This window comes from Hermetia illucens, chromosome 2 (assembly GCF_905115235.1).
Source record: "Hermetia illucens chromosome 2, iHerIll2.2.curated.20191125, whole genome shotgun sequence".
Taxonomy (NCBI): domain Eukaryota; kingdom Metazoa; phylum Arthropoda; class Insecta; order Diptera; family Stratiomyidae; genus Hermetia; species Hermetia illucens.
Window position 1 is genome coordinate 127980779 of NC_051850.1, and position 23370 is coordinate 128004148.

General features: G+C 39.5%; 1 protein-coding gene across 1 annotated transcript in view; it reads right to left on the reverse strand.

The window, feature by feature from the left end:
* Positions 1-23370, reverse strand: part of LOC119649333 — a 157447-nt gene that overhangs the window by 21857 nt on the left and 112220 nt on the right. Inside the window, exon 3 of the mRNA XM_038051437.1 lies at positions 17472-17624. Within this exon, the coding sequence (XP_037907365.1) occupies positions 17472-17624 (153 nt within the window). The remainder of the gene's footprint in view (positions 1-17471; positions 17625-23370) is intronic.

The window sequence follows — 23370 nt, forward strand, 5'->3', positions numbered from 1 at the left end:
GACGGACAGACAGACACCGTCACCATTCTAATAAGGTTTTGTTTCACACAAAACCTTAAAAAACGCGATCATTTTATCTGGAGGGACGCCCAATGTTCATTCAAATAGAGTTTTCAAAAGCGTACAATTTATGCTATGGATAAAATGCAAATCTTATATGCAATTGGACAAATTGTATGATGTATGCATGATTTAGACAAACTAAGGTGGTAGGGCTTCCGATAGCATAATCTCTCATGCGGCCTGATTCGGCATGGTAAATATTTCTGATAAAAACATTTTCTGAAAAAATCATGAATCGTCAAACATCGACCATGTTTTTTCGCTGCTTATGTGGGAACACTTCTTCAGTTTTTTAGATACTATACTACATGCTTTGTCAGGGTTTTCGATAATTTCTTTGGGGTCAAATTAAGCTGTGCTATTAACGATTTCCTTCAAGGATGACACGCGTATGTATATGTGTGTACGAGATTGAACAGAGGCAAATCCTCTAAGCACTCAGACCGTAGTGGTCCAATCCCAGATTTGTTTACGTATCGCAAGATTTCAGCTAGTGGTCGCGATGCTATCTCATACAGCTGGAGCACATCAACGTCCATGGGCGGGGTATTCACACATAATTATAGGACGGACACATATCATCATGTAGAATTCCTTTGATCCCGTTTGACCATATCTCCAGCTAGTGACTTACCGCCAGTCAAAATGCTCACAATACTTCTGCAAGTCTTTCTGCTTCGTTCAAAGCCTAAATATAAAAATTAAAAAGAATAAGAAGCTTTACTTTACCAGAAACGATAGGAACATAGCGACCAATCTATACTTTGATTAAGCAATTTTTCTACGTTCGTAGATAAAAGAAAATGTTGAGAGACTGATAGTCCAAAGTGAAGTCTTAACATAAATTGCTGGCAGACACAACCTGGCTGAGATTAAAGGTCCATTTGGAGCACTCCCGGAAAGGATGGGATATCATAACGAGGACACAAATTTCAAAAACTCTACACGCATTCCAAACCGAATTGCTCAAAAAGCTTTGAAACTTGCGATGAATTTCCTGCCGGAAAAGTGGGAAAATATAATTGCAACATTAAGAACATTATCGTATCATATCATATAAACAGGGACTTCATAGAACGCGTGCTTTTATTTGGCTAGGGAGGACTGTCGACTACTCTAGTGCAAGCTGAAGAGGAAAGGCTTATTAAGAAATGCGCGGCGGTTGTGAAGCACATGCGATCTGCAACGTTCTTCCAGAAAACTGTCAGCAAAGGGGTGAAAAACGGACTAATGGAGCTGGAGGAGCTCCTGGACAGAATTTCATATTATAGGCGGACATGGAGAGTAAGAGAAAATCCGCGGGAAGCAGAAACAGCCGCGCCTTCCGACGAGAACACAAGTATCAAACGGATCGAAGACATTCACTGCAGAGCGAACTGGGGAAAAGACGAAAGGGGGAAGGGGCATCTGAAGGAGACTTCACTCAGGTACTGTCCAGGGCTCAAAAGAAGAAGGCGAAGAGGAACAAGAGACAACAACACGTTGCGTCGTCGGAAAAACTGCTGCCTAAAATTAAAGCGGACACGAAAGACGGAGCACCAAAAGAAAAGCGGAGAAAAAGGAAGACGAAGGAGAACTAGACCGCCAGCTCTATTTATTAAGCCGATGGAAGGCAAGACTTTTGCGGAAGTCCTTAGTGAAATCTGTTAAAAGGTCAAACCCGAAGATAGCGGAGTGGAAGTGCCTTCCATTTGTAAAACGAAGGGTGGTGGAGTCCTAGACGGGACAGCACGAAGACAACAAATAAAATTACGTTCTGTGAATCAGTCAAGGGGCTTCTGGGAGAGAAAGCTTTGGTTTCCAGCCTGGAATCCACGTGTTCTCTGGAAATCCGAGACCTTCATTGCCTCACAGGAAACAACGAGGTAGAAGAGGCCATCAAACGCCAATGTCCGGAGGTAACCAAAGCCCGGATTAGTATCACCTCTGGAAACTCCCCAGGCCAAAAGCTCGCTGCGGTGGAAGTTGCCGAGCAATACGCGAGGAAGCTGTGTGTGTAGGATACGAATCCGGGTCGCCCGAACAAAATGTGACAGATCTTTGGATTATGGGCACACATCGGAAACTTGTCCGGGACCAAAACAAAAGGGCAACATGCCGTAAATGGGGTCAGTCAGGCCATAAAGCGAACACCTGCAATGAAAAGGAAAGCTACGTTCTTTGCAGGGACCGTGGCGCGTCTGATGAGAACGTTGCGTACACTACGTGTTCGGGGCGATGTCCAGTCTTCTGAGCAGAATTGAAAAGAGCTAGGACGCGGTCAACATGATTCGCATCCTACAAATCAATATACACCGGAGTACAACCGCTCACGAGTTGCTCGCGCAGTTCGCTGCGGAGATCAAATCTGATTTAGTATTCAATGAGCAGTACCAAAACAAGGACTCAGTTTCATGGCATCCTGATATATGGGTTTGGGACGGCACCCTTCTGAAGGTTCTGACCCAAGGCCGAGGGGATGGCTTTGTCTGCATTCGGTGTTCGGGGGTAAGGTTTTTCAGTGTCTATTTTATGCCGGATGAAACGATGCCGAACTTTCGACGCAGGCTTGATGCTTTGGAGAACGCTATCTTAGGCGCAGATGGGCGGATCCTAGTCGGAGGTGGCTTCAATGCCAGGGCACTTGAATGGTGCATGCCTCACACAGACGAGCGAAACGAATTCTGGAAATGGCAGCGAGAACAGGGCTGGTTGTTCTAAACACCGGATCCACCCCAACGTTCCGGCGCCCAGGCTGCGAGGGAAACATTGCAGACGTAACATTCGCGTCGGAATCACTGGTGCCGCCGGTGGACGGGCAGCGAGTTCCTGAAGACTTCTCGGCAAGTGACTAACAATACATTGCCTTCGAAGTGGTGCACACAAACTTTTGGCGTGCGCCTCCCCGGCGCTCTTTCTGTGCATGGGATTTGGCGAAAGTGAACACCGGGAGGGTTGTCGAAACTCTTGGAACAGGTGGGGCCGCGCTGGAGGGAAAAATTGGGTTTTCGCGGAAACCCTGTTCACTTCAGGCCGAGAAGATGGACCGCATTTCACTGGCACTATTCCCTGCGCACCCCGTATGGGATGATGACGTCGGCTTGCGCTGATCAACAAAGGGAAAGGCGACCCCGAGTTGCCGTCTTCATACCGCCCTCGATGTATGCTTTATACTGCAGGAAAAGTGCTCGAATAGCTCATCAGAAGTAGACTCGCTGAAGCGATACGCGCTGCCGAAGATTTATCTTCAGTTTGCTTTTAGAGCAGGGACATCCACAATTGATGCTGGCATGCAAGTCGTGGATGCCGTTCGACGAGCGGAGGCATAAAGCGCCGAACTTGACGGGTGGTGTTCCTCGTAATGCTTGACGTCAGAAACGCCTTCAATTCCGTAAGATGGAAAGATATTCTAGGCAGACTAGACAATACTTTCCACGTACCGAATTATCTCTTACGGATATTGGGGGACTATCTGAGGAACCGCTGCCTACTCTATGAATCTATGAAACGCTAGAGGGTCAGAAGAAGGTGGAGGTCCCGTCGGCAGTACCACAGGGATCCATCCTAGGGTCGGATTTCTCGAACGCTACCTATGATTACTTAAACTCGACATGCCAGAAGAGTCGCGCCTGGTCAGTTATGGAGATGATGCCGCGGTGCTTGTTGCTGGACGCACTGTCGAACAGGCGCAAAGCAAAGTTGGCATATTGATGTGGGGTGTAAGCGGACGGATTCATAGGTTCAACCTTGCATTGGAGAAAACCGAAGTAGTCATCCTGACTAAAAAGAGAATACCGAACCTGCATCCCATATCGTTCGGCAGTCGATAATTGAGTTAAAACCAGCGTTAAAGTACTTCGGGCTGACTCTTGATTCAAAGATGAGCTTTTTTAAGCAAATCAAAGCAACAGCGAATAAGGCTGCAGCTGGAGTTTGGACGTTAAGTAGGCTAATGGCAAATATTGGGGGTCCTACGTCTGGCAGGCGACATCTCCTGATGAGTTCAACGCAGTCTGTGCTGCTCTACGGCACCGAGGTATGGGCTGACGCTCTTAGCAAGGAGAAATATCGTAAGCGTCTCGAGCAAGTAGAGGGACGGGGATCTTTGGGGGTGGCGTTTGCGTATCGCACTGTCTCTGAACCGGCCGTGATGCTGCCATATACAAGCGCAATTTGGGGCCTAGATTTCGTATAGATGCACCATTGTGAATTTTTCCAGATTGGAGCTGGAGCTAGATAGGTCCTGAGAATGTTTCACCCAATATAAGAAATAACATCATTTTCGAAAAGTACTGATCGAGCCCTTCCATTTGATACTTCATACGATTATATTCTGTAAAAAAAAAACATTTTACACCCCCTTTGCCCCTAAGAGGAGCACCTCTTCAAACACGACACAAAATGGCGTCTCTCGCTGCATGTAAAAGGATACACAGACCGCACCTTTGCACCAAGTTTTGTGTCAATCGGTTCAGCCGTTCTCGAGTAAATCGGCTGTGAAAGCCATACGAACAGACAGACATTTAATCGATTTTAATAAGGTTTTGTTTCACACAAAACCCTAAAAACAAGCATGGCATGGTTGTGGTAAGTAGAACTAGTCAGGTACTGATAGTTTTGTGTGCTCTCTGCCTCCTCATAATCATTCTACTTTATCCAAATAAAACTCCAGCTATCGATCCTAAAAAAATTGAGTTCAAGCACAAGGCATGATTCCATATTATCACCTTCAAAGAACCACACTATTCAAAGATTCCTCCAGAGAAAAGTATTAAGTATTAACTTTTCGAATATTCTGAACGAATAAATCTCATATCAAATAAGTTCAGAGGAAATTAGAAAATTCCATCAATTAATGAGTCTGATGAAATACAATAAAGTTAATTAGCTGTACGTACGTATCTTCTTTTCATTGACGATCTATGATTCCGTGTTATGTTTATCTTGTTTTAATTCTACTTAAAATTTTTATTTTTCTTTTAAATGTTTCTTCCGTGGATTATGTCCAAATTGAAAAGGAAATACTAAACTCAATTCGACAGTTTCTATTTTCTGTTCTGGAGCAGATAATATGTGCCAGCAGATGCCAGTCTTTTTTATGGTACTGAAAAATATTCTATCTAGGACAGGGCTATTACGAAAAGTAATAAACTGTAGGGAAAATGTGGCAACGGTAGTTTGGCGAAGATTTTTTCTTGTTCATGTAATATATACCAAGGTGTATTAATGAAACTCAAATGCAATAATTTATAAACGGCAACAAATTGATAGTTTGCTAAAATGATTTATCATTTATTGGAAAAGTATCTTATGTAAAAAAATGAACAGGTCAAAGAAATTAAAATTCATATCCTTACGTAGACACGCCCAATGTCCCCAGCGTTTCGTAACCTACAAAATCAGACAAAATGATAAACATCTTATCTAAAAAAAGATTTCTTCTGGCTTGTGAACCAATCAAAACGATGATCTAATCGGCTTTACTCAATAGGTGTTTAAATAGCTTAATTGTAGTCTGTAAAACACTTATGATCGTTTTAATCTGTAGATTCCCACTGAGATCTGATAAAGTTGTTTTTTTTCTTTGAATCTGGAGACTGGAAGAATAGAGTGCAATGCGTTACATTTTATTGTTGCTCGCTTTCTTTTTTACTCCGAGATTTATAGTCAGATAACCCTACGTGAAAACGTACTTAGTGAGGTAATTTCACATTCACTATGCACATCAAAGAGTACTTTGTACACTATGATTTCAGTAAGCAAGGTTGCGTATTTATGTTATACATATATCTAAACGCAGATAGAAGCCCTATTTTTTGATTTTATATAAATGTACTTCTTGGCTTTATATACTCAGTCCCGCTGGGACAATATTATTTTATTTTTGAGGGCAAAATTCATTGAGCATGTATGTCTTCAATTGTCTACATATAAACATATGTATATTGCAATGCAACAAACTGCAATATTTTAACATTTTTATGATACTAAAAACTTTCAGTAATTATTACTTCACTCTGAACACCCATTAAAATGAAAGGAAATAAAGCTATTGGCAGCTTAAATTCGCTGATATGTTTTTAATCTGCTTATACCCACATATTCCAGTGAGATGTTTTTAATGAGAAATTGAGAAACCAGATTAAATTTGCTGTAGTAAAGAAACACGCTAGCAAAGAAAGAAAGGCTAAAGAAGATTAGCGTATATTTTGAACTTAATTTTTTCTCAATGTGATCCCTTGTTTACGTTGTTGTCTGCTAATCTCATACATAGTCTTTCTGTTGAAGGAAAAATTGAAGGCTATCACCTTCGTAATGACCAGAGTCATGGATTGATTGCAATTTTTGGCATTGTTCGATTTTACTAATCTATACACAATAGAGTAGACAATCATATATTTGGTCCCGAACATTCACATGAGTGTGAATCAAATCTGCTGAAGATATCCCAAGGTATTAACGAACTAAATTAAAGATGAGAAAGTTTTTGCGAACATTTCACTCTTGGCTATACAAGTTTATTGGTTTGACTGAAAAATACAACCATCTTATACAAGTAACTTACTTCTATTAATATTTCTAAATATCTAATAAAATGATGTAACTCTCCTGTGGGCGGATTGGTAATATTGCCTCTCTAATGAATTAGAAATGAGAAATGGTTTCTACACCATCCATTCAATAGATAATTTGCAGTGTATGCGGCATTTGTAACCGTCAACTGATAATAGCGTGAAGGATGTGTAATGCAGGCGGTCATGTGTTCATCACAAATAGTTATGTATGGGCATTTTCATATTTTCCATAAATATTTAATCCAAGGGATAAATAAACCAGGCCAGAGTTATGATGGTTTAAGAAAATAAATAATCGCGAAATTGATTTAAATATTCTCCCCAAATATGTCAAATTGCGATAAACAATTCTTGGGTCTTAAAACGGGAATATGTTCAAGAGATGATTCCAAATTGGTATGGGAATGCTTTGAGTGACTAAACACGCTCGGCTGGCACAACAAGGTCTGGATACTCTGGGTTGGAAGGCAATGAGGCAGCGGACGAACTGGCCAAAAAAGAAGTAGGGATGCCTCTACACGGAGCAAGACCCATCTGTGGAATCGGAAACGGGTTCATGGTTTTGACATTGAAAAATGAAAAGTAACCGCTGAGGCAACTACACCGGGCGAATCTACCTGGAAAGGGGCAACTCAAGTTGCTTATGAGGGAATGCGAACCCAAGCGTTCAAGCGATTGTTTGAACCTTATCAAAAAAGTCGGATTACAATGGGAATACTCAATGGCGATTGCCGACTAAACTATCACCTGGCGAAGCTAGGAATATCTATGGATGATGTCTGCAAGTTCTGTGCGGAGTGTAACGAAACTTGTGCAAAATAGGTCAAGGAGAGGGAGAATACTTAACACCAGATGCCAAGTTGAAATACTTGAAAGTAGGGAATATATTATAATTCTTGACGGTTATATGCTTGCTTGGCATAGTGTAGTTACACTATAACCAGTAAAAGGGGCACAATAACATAGTTCTTTTAGGACACAATGCAACTTCCCTTAACAGAATAATAATCCAGCTGGCATATAATTATTCATGCCCTTAGCTTTGCTCTCGAAAATCGACTTTCGATCTTATCTTTCAAATTACAAAATTGAAAAAAAAAGCGTTGTCACCACACTTTCCGAAAATTTTCTCCCAACTTAACGCCACTGCCCCACAAAGTACCTCTCAGCTATATTTCAACGCTGTGGTGCGCCGTTTTGATGCCACAAACTCCGGAAGACCATGACTTTTGTTATAAGAGCAGGGAGACAGAGCCGGGTCAGATCTTCAAAATCAGTCCCTAGCATTCACGGAGGAAAGTATCTCTCCCACCCTGCAGCTAGAAATCTGACGTCGCCAAAGAATGGTTTACCCAATGTCCATAGCCTGACTCTAGGTAGAGCTGGGCAATCGCAAAGGAAGTGCATGAGGGTTTCCCCATTTTCCCCGCAGCTTCGGTAATGCGAATTGTTGGGTATGCCGAGCCTGCCGGCATGGTCCCCTATGGGCCAGTGCCCCGTGCAGACCATCGTATGCATTTGCACACGGCTGGTACAGAGGAGCTCTTGACCTCCTTGGCTTGGCACAGGTAGTAAGCCTTTGCCATCTTACGTTCGCGGTTGTTAAGTAGTGCGAGTAGATTCCGTCCTTGATAGTAGCCAGCGAAACACCGACTGTACCCGCCGAAGAACTGCCAAGAGTAAAGCCCCACCTGACCAATCCGTCAGCCCGCTCATTTCTCTCTATATCCGTATGGCTGGGAACTCAGAGGAGGGTGACTTTGAGGGTGCCGCCCAGATTGTTTGCGTTTCCGCAATGCCCCGCCAGCCTGGAGGATGTCATCGCTGAGTACAAGGCCTTAATGGCTGCTTGGCTATCAGTCCGAGTGGCTATGTTACGCTTGAGGCTCGAATAATGCCCCAGCTATCGACAGATTTCCAGTATCGCCGGTATTTCCGCTTGGAATACACTGGAGAAACCTGGGAGACAAGACGACTCGGATACACTGTCTATTCGAGAAAATCCCTACACCGACTCCACAGACCATCTTTGATCCATCGGTGAAGAATATTGTGTCATAATCTTGCAACACACCGCCGGTCTTCCACTCTGCCCTGGTTGAAAAGTCCACAGCAAAGTTTTTCGTGAAGTTCAGCTTGCGTGTGGCATAGTCCGTGGGGAATGCCCAGATTTCCCGAGGTACTTCGTTTAGCATGTTACTTTGGCCGTAGGACGCCGCTGTTCAGCATCCGGACTCACGTAGTCTGACGGCACTGCACGATATAATGTATTTAATGTAGAGGTGGTCTATGGGGAGGAGATGCAGGAGTGCCTTGAGAGCATCTGCCGGGCAGGACTGCAGAGCCCCAGTAGCATCTGCACACGCGGTTCTTCGAATCTAATTAAACTTCGTTCTATTGTATTTTTTGCTCAACGCCTGCCACCATATAGTAGACCTGTACGTTAGAATTGGGCGCACCACAGGGGTGAACATCCAAAGAACCATCCTCGGCCGGAGACCCCATTTCTTTGCAAAAGTCCTCTTAGAAGCATTGAAGGCTTCTTAACCCTCAGTTCTATGTTCAATCTCTTAGATACATTAGATTGGAGCAAAGGACCAACCTTAGTTCATTCAGTCATGCTAGGTGGAATTCAGGTACCCTTGTCTTGATGGTGAATGGCATCAGTTCCGTTTTGGTTGGGTTTTTGCCGAGTCCGCATCTTGCGGCCCACAGGCACACCTTTCGCAACGCTCCTTCCATGATCGTTCATAATGGATGGGAACATCCCTGGTACTAACATCACCAAGCAGTCCCGCTAACTTGTAGCATTTGCATTTTCAAATAAAAATGCACCATTTTTGAATTACTATTCTAAAATAAGTGAATGTCGGGATGGGAAGAAGGAAACTGACAGGAGCGTAATGGAGGTGTTGAATGGAGTTAAATAGGAGAAAAGCGAAATACGCTGCATACAAAAAAATGAACCTCTCGTCAGCGCGTCACAGGACAAAGCGCAAAAAATGATGCGGATGTTGCGATACTACCGAAATACGAAGGCCTGCCAAAACGTGTGTGGCTGGTTTAAAGCAGTAATGAGTCAAACTGCCAGGCGATGAGATGAGAGCATATTTCGCACTTATCTAGTTCGTCCGGATTGCAAACAAACCATGAGCTTAAATTTTTAAATGGGTAAAAATAGGGCTTAGCGTAGGTCAAAGCTTCAAAAACGTTGTGTATAAGAAAATAGCTAAGAGTCGTATTCATCTCTGCGCCTGTTTCGTTGCTATGAGCTGAAATTAAAGCACAGTTTCATTGAAAAGCAAACAGGAAAAAAAAATCAAAAATACGAAAAAAGATTGTTTGGATGCAATTCACAAAGGAGCCAACAAGAAGTATACGGAAGGCAGAGTATTCATTAAAACTTCAATTATTCAAATTTGAAGGGCCCATATTTGAGATTAAAATGAGATGCCTGCAGGTAAGTAAGCTTATACCTGCAATTTTAATAGGTCATAAATACGGTTTATCTGGTTTATCTCTGCAACGATCGTTCTACAAACTGGCATGCAGCTGTGAATGGGGTAGTGGCTAACAAAGCTTAACAAAGTTTAAAAATTGATTGTTGTGAGGGAAGTTTAATTAATCGGTGAGGTATTTGTAATTTACTTTTTGTCCGGATCGCAGTATCGACTTTTCTTTTGAAAGATATTTTTTGGGAAAACAGCCAATATAAGATATTGATTGAATTTAATAACTTTTAATAACTAAAATGGAACAATTTTTATCTCATGGATAAATGTGAAGCATTTCGATCAGCCAACTCGAACACTTTCAGGACAGCTCGAGGTATAAGGATTTACATAAATAATGCAAGAGGATTTCGATTAGCCGCCAACTCGGAGTTCTATGGAAGGCCATGCAACTATGGACCACGAGACTCTCAAGACAACTTGCGGTACTCCATAAATGTGGCAGAACCTCTGTCTTGTCATCGGCGGTTAAAAAGAAAACCACTTGTCAAGAACAAAGTCAGAGCCGGATCTGGGACGGAAAATATGCTAACGTAAGGCCAACGAAGCACTTTTTATTCAAAAAAATATTGACGATTGAAAAAAATACTTCAATAGACTAAAAGATGAACGCAAGGGACACGCGATCGCATCCTTTTTACCGAAGAATCGCTAATTGAACTCTACTCAACATCGAATCAGTAAAACATGCGAGCAAGGACAATCCAAATCCAGGCAAAATCCAAAGTCGGTAAAGCTAGTGCAGTGACCCAAACAAGGTCTGAAAATTATGGTTGCTGGCGACATCAGGTTAAATGAATATTGAGTCGTTATATGGCTCCCAACAGTAAACGCTTTTTTTCAGAATTCTTTTATGCAATAGATAAAAGTAACAAATCTTAATTAACACAAATTTCGAAGACTTACATATATCATCACATTGATATAAGCCGGAAGCCAATTAGTTATATTCATGTGCAGAGCGTGTATATTATTTCTAAGAATTTATTTTATGTTCCGAATAATAATTGTTTAAAATCGTTCTAACAAAAAAATTGCTCATAAATTTAGGCTTTTAGTAATAATTGAGTAAAGAATTTATAATTACTTAATAATTAATTAACTAAGCTTTTTTTTGAATTTATGTCAGTCACATCACCTTCAGCGTGATTTTTCGCATTGTAAGATATAAATAAAGGCAAATGTTTCGGTGTTCTCATTGTGCATTGTTATGAGAATTCCTGCCAAGTCAGCGAAGAAATCTTCCGTCAGCCCATGAATGATTTGCCGCTCCAGCTAAATTCTCCATTAATTGGCTATTTATTTGCAAGCAGCAGAAAATATTCTGAAATCGCAGCAGTAATAGCAAAAGCGTGTTTGAGTTAAATAAGTGAATGTACTTGAATTCGGCACGTTTCTGATTGTATAAATCAATTAAGGTTGCAAAAATGCTTAAGAAGACCATCACATCCTTTTCAATGAAATATTTTTATTTAACTTTCTATTGGTGCGTGGATGTTTGAGCTATAAACTAAGAGATTAGAAGTTATTTTTGATATGATGAATAGTTTAGAATGGGAGAGAGTATTGCTAGACAAAAAACAGAGAATCTAAAGCCACAGACTAGACTTCTTATGTAAAATACTTCGGTGCCAAAGTACCTTATTTGAATTACACGGCAAACAGCGACCATTAATCTTACGAAAGGGGAAGATCAGCAGCAGTGAACGAGAGAAGCGCGTCCGTTCGCCTTGGCAACTTACTTTTCTAACAATCATTCAATTATCACGCTTGCAGGTCCTGTTCCTGATCGGAAATTGATTGTTCGTGCATGGATACTGCCAGTAAAAATGCCAATACCATAAAAAACCACCAAGACGAGAAGGTACGGGAGGCGCACGTAAACATTCATTTGTTCTTAGGATTTCTGATCGCACAGTAAGATGAATTCTTCATAATAATAATAATCGTTGGAACAACAATCCAATTGGATCAGGGCCTTGAAGTGTGTTAGAGCACTTCATCCAAGGCTCCCGAAATCTCCACGAACAACCCGTGTATGCAGAACGTGTGACAGTTCGATGTGCATTATCGAGAGCTGGCATTATTGGACCCTGGTTTTTTGAAGAAAACGACAAGCCAATTACAGCTATTTCTGACCGTTATATCCAGATGATTGAAGAAATTTTCCTTCCCGAACTTGAAGAAATGAATATGAGGGATGTGTGGTTCCAAGATAGCTCAACAGCTCAAATGGCACGAGCATCAATGGCTCTCTTGCGCGAGTTTTTACAGTTAACTGAAACCAGTCTGAAACTTGAACTTGAAGCAATTAATTCGTATGTTCCTTTTTTGTACAAATGTTTTCGGCATCTGCAACTGCAAATCATTTAGGAATTCAATAAATTTTATCATATGGTAACTCTGATGCACTGTCTTTGCGTCTTTCTATTTTCATATCGATTTCTCAGCTTTTCAACAGTTGTTGACAGTTTACCTGTACATACTTAAAACTAACGCCATAGACTAACATTAGAAGTGAAGGATAATGATCATTTATTGAATTTCACCAGTTGCTGACTAAATTATTGATGACAATTCCTCAGTTTACGAATTCTGTTGAATTTGATGATATGCAGGCTTGACAAGGCGGGAATGGAAGGAGGAGGATTCCCCCAGGCCCGAGGTTTCAAGGAAAAAGTGAAATAACCGGGGAACCCCAGTAAGTTTTGCCACAGAATCGTATAATTTTCATTTCGGGCCCAATTTTCTCGCTTAATTTTCACCCCAGCCCCCAGTTTCGCTCTACGGCCCTGATGATTGGTTAATAATTATTGAACAAATTGCTAGTAATAGATCAAAAGTGACTGATATTAGGGGGGGCTGGGGCTGATTTCTTCATAAAATGATATGGAAATGAATGAAGGGTTCAGCCTAGAAAAAAGAAGAATGATATACTTTTAGAAATCCTCATAACTTGATTTAGAAAAACTGCATGATCATATATATAATAGGATACTAGAGTTATTGTCTTCCATGTCAGGATAGCATTTACTCATAGGCGCTTGCCGACATGTACATATATATTTTTTTTTCGCATCCCTTGATTCCCAATTCGTAATACAGGATGCCCCGTTCCCAATGGTAGACATATTAATGGTGGATAGCACCACAATAGAGGAAAATTATTCCATGGAATGGCAACCGTTTACCGTTTACAGTTACAAAGCTATAACGTTTTTCGAGAATAATGTCAAAAAGCTTAATGTGCCCAACCAATTCACAATTTTCCACTCTTCACTTAATCTCAGATTGTGGTGGTGGAATAATACAATATAATTAGAAGCACTGCCTTGTTTTGTAGTCACAAAAGGTTCGTGCTTGTCGGATAGCCCTTATTCTTATTAATGGCCGAACAACACCTCGGCAAACTAACCACCAAATGTTGACATTTCTTAAGGCTGATGTTTTTCCAAACTTTTTCAACATTGTGAAAAGTTCAGCCAAGTTTTTGGACGTTTCCGATTGGGTTGCACATCAGTTTGCAAGTTCTTAATGGGACTGAGATCGGGACTTAGCGCTGGCCAGCTCAAAACATTGATTTTTGTTCTTCAAATCAACCCTTTATTAGCCGAAAGTTTGTTTCGGGTCATTGTCTTATATATACTTAATTACATCATCACATTTTCTAGGATGTTGTTATATTTATTCTGATCCATACGCCCGTCGATCCTAACAATAGGACCAATGCCCCGCCACAAAAATGCTCACCATACCATGATATTTCCTCTCCCATGCTTGATTATCTTGTGTATCTGTTCATTGGACGCCAATACTATACATAGGATCGAATCCAAACCTGTTAATCTTCGATTCAATTCTCCAGAATAGTCTTTTCTCAGAAAGACAGTAGTATCTGTAAGTACTCTTCTGCAAATTCGAATGGGCTTTTAAATTTTTTTTTGGAGTTGTACGGTTCATGACGGGGGAAGCGTCGTCGTCATCCAAATTCTAGCAGACGATTTCTGATAGTCCCCGCAGTAATATTATTGCAGAGTTGCAGAGATATTGTTATATAGGAGGTCTCTACTTGTTATAAAAGGATTGTCTTTACTCTGCCGACAAATAAGCCTGTCTTCGTTAGGTGTAGTTTTTCTTTTCCGATTTTCGACACTTCACGTCTTAGAATACACTTCCCATCTTCCTAGAACACTACTTTTCATAATGAGCTTTCTAATTTCTGTAACTTTGGTTTTTCCTCATTTAGGATGGACCGATGATAGCGATACTAATGTAATTACAACAATCTGCTAAAAAACTAGCTTGAAAAAATTGATAAATCAGCCACACGACAAACCATTTCCCTATTACGACGATGACAATAAAACTGTTTAATCACTAAATTTATTGGATTTATAACATGTTCATGGGGAAATATTGTGATAGTTGCTGGCAGTATACGATTTTACCGTTACTAACATTTGACCACAGAAATCGTTGATTACAGGGAGAACATGAGTTTATGTTTTCTTTTTTGTCATTTCCAATTACATTTCTGCCACTCTTCATAAAATATCATATAAAATGCATATTTTTTATCAATGGCAAAGGTCACCGTTACTCCGAATATGTAACTGATCAAACTTTCAAGAAATTCCAAAATTAATTCGTCATACAAATTTCAAAATGCAATGATACTTCAAGTTTACAAAGTTGCAAAGTCAATATTAGTTGCCTCATTATGTAAGCTTTCCAATGACATAAAAATGATGACCTTGATGATGAGAAAATTACAAATATTACGCATTTAAACGTGGTTTTGATGTAAAACAAATCAAACATCTTCCAGAAGTTTTTTATTTCAACTAATATAAAAGAAATGCAAGCGAAATTGACTCCTTTTTGAAAATCCTTGATGATAATCATCAAGTCGTTGTGAACTCAGGACTCCCTTAACCTTCAAAGAAAAAATTCTCTGAGGCCTAGTTTAGATCTGAACACAAGGCAGATTTCATTTGAATATAATTCACACTCATGCCGGGTTTGTGATTATACATAAATGGAACGATTACCACATGTCGTCACTTTCGGTCACGCTACTATCAGGACAGAGGTTAGGCGGGGCCTGACGAGTTACATCTGCCCTTGAAGAAACCCTCATTCTTTGTTTTACACAAAATTAAATTAAAATCGGTTTACTGTCTGTCGATTGACGGCTGTAGCGATTCGCACCAAATTTGGTGGGAATTGTGAACGCTCACGCATACAGTAAGTTACATCATTCTACATCGAATTTAAGGGGGGTCTCCATACGTGCAAAAGGGGGGTGTAAATTCGTTTTTCATCAAACATAGTCATGTGGAGTATCAAATGAAAAGTCTTGGTTAGTACTTTCCAAATCCGGTGTTAGTTCTGACATTTGTTGGAAAGGCGGGGAGTGTGGGGGATCGAAATTAATCATTTATTTAATGGACTCATTTTCAGAAACTAGCCAACCGAAAAATCTGAAAAAAATCAACCAATCAAAATCTATATGGTGCCTAGGCTCCGAAATACCCTCCATAACGATATCTGTTAAAATAAAGTTAATAATAGTATATTGCTACAATTTTTAGTAAAGGCCCCCCTTAAGTTCATTCTAGAACCAGCAGCACGAATTTTACAAAAAAAAAACAGAGTATAACATAGAGCATGCTCCTACCAACTTTGGTGAAACTCACACTATTACTAACAAATTTATAATAGGTCAAAGTTGTCGCTTCTTTGCAAATTCAAGACTATGAATGTCAGTATTACCCGAAAGTGGAATCTCTCACATAATGTATGCATATATTACGTCCTACGTACTAATGCACACTCAAAATGTTTTATATAAGAAATACACAAAACCTTTCATACCTGAAGCGTCCAGCTTCCGGTTTCCTGACTTGTTTTTTCTATTTTGAAATTTCCTTAAAGTTTGAACAGGACGATTCGACTTTGTAATTGAAAAAGTATCCACTTATATGAAATTGATGTCAAATCTGGGATTAAATGACACTATTCACGGAAAACGTCACAGCTCTGTAACCGTAAAAAACAGAGTAGCTATGCCATAAAACACTTTTTCTCAAACAAGTGGTACTATCCACCATTAAAATTTCTACCATTGTCAACAGGACATCCTTTATATAGATAGAAACGCAAAACACGACGACGATGAATTCAAGTAGAACATAATGAAAACAAGGAAGCAATAGCATTTATAAATCGAAATCGCCAACTCTTATTTTGTAAAAATTAAGTGCTTCGCCGGAAACGAGAAGTCCCTGCAGTACAAAAGTAGAAAAGGTTTTACCCAATTGGCCTGGTTTTTCAACTGGATGCGGACTCAAGACTCAGTAAATCGTTAAACGAAACGAATCACGGAAGTAACAAATTTTACAAATTCGATTTAGTTTTGAAAATGTATATTCGACTTATTGTAAATTTTTAATAATGTAAGGAGTTCCACCGAAGTTTCCGAAGTAGTTTCCAAATAAACTACGGGCTACAGATGAGATGACTTGGACAGATCTTAATTTAAGAAAACTCGAACTTGAAAAGATCTATATATTTGTGAGGATTATTACGCACTTTGATGAGGCCATGAAGCACCCGAATACAATATTTTACAAAAAAGTTTACATCTAGTAGTCGAAATCAGAACGTACAATTGAAAGTCTGATATTGGATCAACTCCGCCATAGTACCATACCTGACCGATGCGTATGGAATTGCAAGCGTTCTTATGATAATGCAGCGTTTTGATCGGATCAAGGACGACTACATAAGTATCATGGTATGCAGCCTACTCAATGGATAATCGTTCACAGTGCGCCAAATATTTAAGGGGGTCATGTGTCGGATCCGCGGAATCGAATTTTTTTTGGCGTCAATTGTATCTAGATATAGTGTAGAATATAGGTCAAAGTGATTTTTTGATATTCAGAGTCGTTCGGAAATTATAGTGTTAAACACATGATAGTCACATGCCAGATTTTTAATATTTTTTAATAACCCTAGTTTGGGGACTGTAGTTAAGTCTGTACGTTAAAATGCCGTTTACTTTTTTTCTTTAAGATGATCACAGCGCCCTCTAGCGTGGCAGCAGAAATACACCATTTTTGGAGATGGGTGTATGAATTGCTCGAGCTGGAAAAAATACTATGCACGCTCAAGATATTAACAAATCTATGGTGAAAAATTTGTATTTGTATCTTTACCCAGTTCTTCACAAAAAATTTATAAAAAAAGCCAAAAAAAACGGCCTTCACACGAGATGACTTCTTTAATATTAAATTGATTAATATCTTTAATCATTTTAAATGGAGTATCTACAAACCTGTTTAAGCTGCCATTGGAGTGTTTCAACTTGTGTTTGCAGAATTACGGCTTCTATATTGGTAGAATTTGCTGGCACAACAAGATTACTGGTCGTCGTTCCCGCTGCAAAGCCCATTAACCGACGATTCTCCTCTACAAGATTTTGGCATTCCTAAAATTTTGAAGAAAAAGACGATTAGAATATACTACATATTACGTATATATTTATAATTGAAGATAAGACTTTAGTCCGTAGATTTATTGCTGAACTTGGAGTATTTGTTATCGGTGGTAATGCGCACAGCCTAGACCGAAATTATTTTGTTTACAAACCCTTCCCTTCACAGTTTATTCAGATAAAAATAAAAAGGCATACGAAGGTATAAGACGTTAGAGACCCAAAGTGAAATCTGGCTGATAATTTTCTTATAAGTAAACATATACTCGTATAGATAAAAATATGAAAAACTGTTCATTGGCTATCTGGAAGCATTAGGGTGCATTAGATTTATTAGTCGAATATCCCTACTTTATGGGATTTATTAGTTGGAGGCCTCTACTCTATTGGGCTCCAGCTAATAAATAAGAACCAAACAACCTCATCATATAGTTCAAATAGATGTTTATCTTTCTTTGAAAAAAAAAAAAGATTATTATCTTGTTGCCAGCTGTACAATATTATAATAATAATTCTGAGCACGTTTGTGTTCACCTGGTGGTTAAATATAGTATGCGCTACGGTTGATATATTTTTGTCAACTTTTACTTTCTATGTGTGAATTTCTTCTTCCGCAAAACAAAAATGTTTTTTTTTTTGTTTTGATCATTCAAGAATTTAGGTTGTTTGTAAACACTTCGCGCAAGAATTTAATTTTCTTTTTGTAAACAATTCATTCACAAAAAAAAAATAATTTTGGTTCAAGTGATGGTACAATTTGAATAAAAAAAGAAAAAAAATTTTATTTTGAAGATGAGATTTTTTTTTACAAAACTGTAGTTTTATATTAAAAGAAATCGTTTTGTTCATAATTGTTCTGCCATAAATTATAAGCGGCCCTGCCACACTGTTGATCATCATTCTTCATTTCGATCTTATTTTGAGGAAGAAGCCTTCTAGCCTTCAACTGAAATGGGGTAAACATAGAAGTGAGCGGATTCTTTTCATGAATGTTTAGTTTTGATTATAACATTTGATTAGGATGCAATTATATTGCATTAAATAATATCCCAGGAGAAATTATTCTCGCAGGTACTTTCAGTACAGCCCATCGCACTACAAAAAGACAATCTAATTATGTTAGAGATGTCGAGACGATCCACATCAATCATAGGTATTAAAATATCCTCAAGTGAAACATGGGGCGTGAAAGGCAGCCATTAAGTTTCGAAAATTATTGAACATCTAACATGTTCAGTTAAGAAGAAAAAACAAAACTACAAGAGAAATGAAGAAGTCCCGAGGGGAACATAATAGTAATAGAAAAAATAAGTGACGATAGAGAGACACTTATCCTGGGCATGATGTCTGCGTTGCTAACTTTATATTGAGTGGACATAAAAAAAAGCTGTCAGAAAAGAAGACAACTACAAGCAGACTTTATTTTCGTTTACCATAAAAACTTCATCCTAATCATAAAATCTACTGCGTAAACTTCACTGGAGTAAGTGCGTTTGGTCAAAGAAAAGCTTTACACAATAGGCGAATACTTAAAAGTTAAAAAGTGCAAATTCGAATAAAGATCCATTCTCCAAAAAATTTGAAAAAAAAAATCTTAATATCTCTATTTGATATTTAGGTCTAAAAATCAAGTTACCTCCTATTAAGCTATCTTCTTCGTCTAAATTAAATGCACTTTAAGATATCAGATATAACATAGTATGTATTTACATTAAAGCGAAATTCCTCTTAGCTCGTTTCAAAATAATCGCAGTAAGTAGAAATCTGATGGTACTAGGTCCGATTAGTATGCAGGATGCGATAAAATTGCTCATCTGAGTTTTCAGAAATAATAATAATAAATTATGGCGTTGAAAAATTATTTGATATTAAATTTTTGTTTGGGAATTTGAGGGAGTTGAGTTTGCCATCTATTTGTTGGCGGACCATATTAATCGAGAAGAAACTTTCCTCCGCTGTTTTGGTCCTCGGACCTCTTTCTTCTGGGTTAGCACCTCTAGGAGCGTGAATGTATACTTACCAGGGGTTTCGACTGTAATTGGTACATTTTCAGCAAACAATTCATGATTTCTTGATTTTACTAAGCCGAGCCTTCCCTCGTTTCAAGTTGATTTTTTCCTTTCTTTGAAATCGGTGCAATGACATCGTTTCTTATCTCCTATTGCGATTCACACACTACACATAAGACAAAATCGATTCTTGTTGGCGAGTTAAGCGAGAGGGTGCGAGGAATTCATACCCGCAAACTCAATTATCGATTTGATCAATTTGCTCCAGTGAGTTTAAAATTTCCATCTTTAAAGTGAGAAAACTATTGTCAGGCAGTACCATTTTCTTTTGAGTCTTCCCATAAATATTTCGAATGCTTCCAATGGCAGGTGACAGGAATGAGGGCTTTTTTTCAACTTGAAGCTGCATATTTGATCAACTAAATAATCACATCAACTGAGAAATTTTTTTTAAGCATATGTAATATTAACAAAAATATGGCAGGTCTATAATGGTATACAAAACTTCAAATAGCTCTTAATGACAAAAATTTAGTTTGAAAAACAATTTATGCATTAACCCTGTAAATAGGGCAGCCCTTGGACCATTTCAGTTACAGCATCATCTCCACGTGAAAACTTTAGGAAAAAATCTCTCAAATTTCTTGGTTGAGCAATCTAATCCAAAATATACTAGTCAAACTACGATGCAAAAAAAAGTAACCCGCGACTAAGTAAATACCGACCTTGAGGAAAATATATTTCAGAATACAAATAGGTCACAGTTGGTAGTTGTCATAAATGGGCGAAACCGGCAATGCAAAAGCAGAACCTACAATTACAAAAATCCGCCTGCGAATATCTGCCGCGATCGGTGAATTAAACCAATAGATGCTAAAATCGTTTATGCATGCAGCAGCTACATAGCTCCTTGAGCTTCCAAACAACAAAATTTCCCAACTTCGTCGTACAACTCATTGAATTAAGCGACTAGTTTTGCGTCGCGTCTAAAGCAGGAAACACAATTACGATGCGTGCGGACGAGAGCACGCCCAATGAAGATTTCAGGTAGGCAAAGTTCGCTCCACATCGGCAAGGTTCGTTCTGATGACAGAGTACGCCATATGCAATTTGGCGGCGATTTTCGTTTTCGGCTGCTACATTTGAATAATATAATGAATTCGTTTTGTGAACTGTGGAAGGCACCATTTCAAATAGTGCAGTTCTCAAAACGAATTCATTCAAATTAATTACATTCAGTAATAACTGTCGAAAACGAAAAGCGCCACCATATTGCAAATGACGAAACAAGCTATTATCTGTCACCCATCTTAAAAGTTCAATTTTCCGAACTATTCTGTGTGCCGTATTACGCATCGGACTTGTTGTATATTGCCTTATACAAGTCCGTGTAATGAATTTGATTTGACAGCTCTCTCACTCCGCACGCACTCAATCACACCGCTGTTGTGTTTAGGCCTTAACTTGAAGAAAACTTTGATACGACTGATAAATTGCATTCCATGATAAGTAGCCCAGCTGCAAGGGTGCGGAATGCAACATGCATAAACTCTTTGAGAGCAAGTAATCATACGAGAAAACTACAATTTAAAACCATTTTGTGGCCATTCAGCGGTTCTGTAGCAATGCCATCAAGTGAAAAATGTCTTTATCGGTAATAGTCTGGGTTTAACTTTTTTAGTTTCCTCCGTGTTTTCAGGGTAGTTGTCTACTTTTGGGGTTTAAGACTTTGAAAGAATTGGGAAAATATGAACGCAATTGACCTCAAGGGCTTTTGAGTTTGAAGAAATACCCACAGCAACTGGTCCTATTTTTTCAAAAGCTGAAGATGAAGCTACAATATTGTCCATGTTCGTGAAAACTCGCCAAATGATTCGTCTGGTGCTTGCTTATTCAAGGTGTTTTTCAGCTGCACGTTGATTTTCTCTGTCGAGTCGTTGTAAATCACTATAATCGCCGCCCATTTCTCAAGAAGGGCCAGCAGAAGTCTGCGGCTGTGAAAACCATCGGCTCTAGTAATTGGGACGACACCGCTGGTGTTCAATGGAAAAAAAACGTGAAGACCAATGTCGTCAGCTACCGGCGGCGGATTTTACAGGACGTACTGGAGCTGGGGCCTGTCAATACTTTGGCATCGACGGATTTACGTTTCAAAAGTAAGAGTAACTAGCGCATTCGGCTCAATTAACAATCATCGTCTGCAAAGAGTTATTTTGGGCTTTGAGAAGAAGGGCCTTTGACTGCTGAATTCGTCAGATTTGGAACCGATGGACTACTCCATCTGCTCCATCTTCTTTTTCTTTAGCTCTTCGATATGCGATCGCGAATATCCTCATTTTGGATGTGATCAAGGCTTGTTACGCCACTAGTCCAACGTAACATCTTCATTTCTATTACCGTAAGACGCTATTCATTGTCTTTTATAGTCGGATATCACTGAGGACCATAGAAGGCGACAGAATGGACTACATTACGGTAAATTTTAGATTTGAGGCGTTCATTGATACGCCCATCACAAAGAACATCAACTGTGGAACGCCACTTCATCCAAGTTGCCTTAATGCGTGAAATAATTTCATAACGCAGTTCTCCATTAGCTGTTGATTGACCGGAGATATTCAAATCGCTTAGCCATTGGTATTCAAATCGCTTAGCCATTGACCGTGATAGTGCCTGTTTCATGGGGATCGATCAACAAGGATTCTGCTTTATTCAGATTCACTCTGAGACCACGTTGCAGGAGGCGATCATTCCATTTTTAGATAAGCTGTTCGAAATTAGTTTTGTTATTAGACGCCAGGGAAACATCACCTGCATAAAGCGGTGTATAAGGTGCTGGACGTAGGATGTCCTGTGTGACAGTGGTACTTTCTTACCAGCCAGATGGTGTTCTTCCTTCCTCAATAATCCGATTGAAGGATTCATTAAACCACAGTGTTTGGTCCCAGCTCTTCACTTTCCAGATTTCAGATGCAATGTCGTCAGGTCCTGCCGCTTTCTCCAATACTTGTGAAAATGGAGCATGAACAAATTCTTCATTTGAAATCTGCTCAAAATATTCTCGTAATCTCGGTCGATGAACGAAGTACCGTTCTTGTTATTAACATAACAAGTGCTTGATATCCTGTGTGGGTTGTTGTCGGCTTTCGACAAGCCGATACAGATCTCTTTCACCATCCCTAGTGTCGAGTATATCATACAGATGGACCCCTCAGTTAACAGCGATCGCTTTCTTTGCTTCCCGGTTGCCAGTTGGCGTTATATCGTCGAGAAACTTGCGGTAGAGGTGTTTCTTTTCATTGACCTTCATTTGAAGATCGTCATTCTAAAGCCAAGTACCTCTAGATGAACCGCTTACCTCGCTTGCTGGCCCCGAGGGTTAAATAGGCCGCTTTGTGGATCGTGTCTTTAACTTGGTTTCACGATTCTTTGATATTCGCAGTTTTTGGTAACCGCGTAAGTGAGATCATTTCTTCTTTCTTCTCACGAAACGGTCACCATTTAATGTTATATGGCAATACCAACACCGTATTGAATCTGTGGGCTACCAAAATTGAGAAGTTTATATCCATTTTTACAGCATTCGCGTTCTATGCCGTAGCTTTTGACACCAAGTCATCGGGTTTCTTGCAAAGCGCAGATATCAATGTGTCTTTTCCGAATAGCTCTTGCGAGTTCCTCGGTCTTTCAGTGAGAGTGCTAACCTTTAACATGCAGACATGTATTTTTTT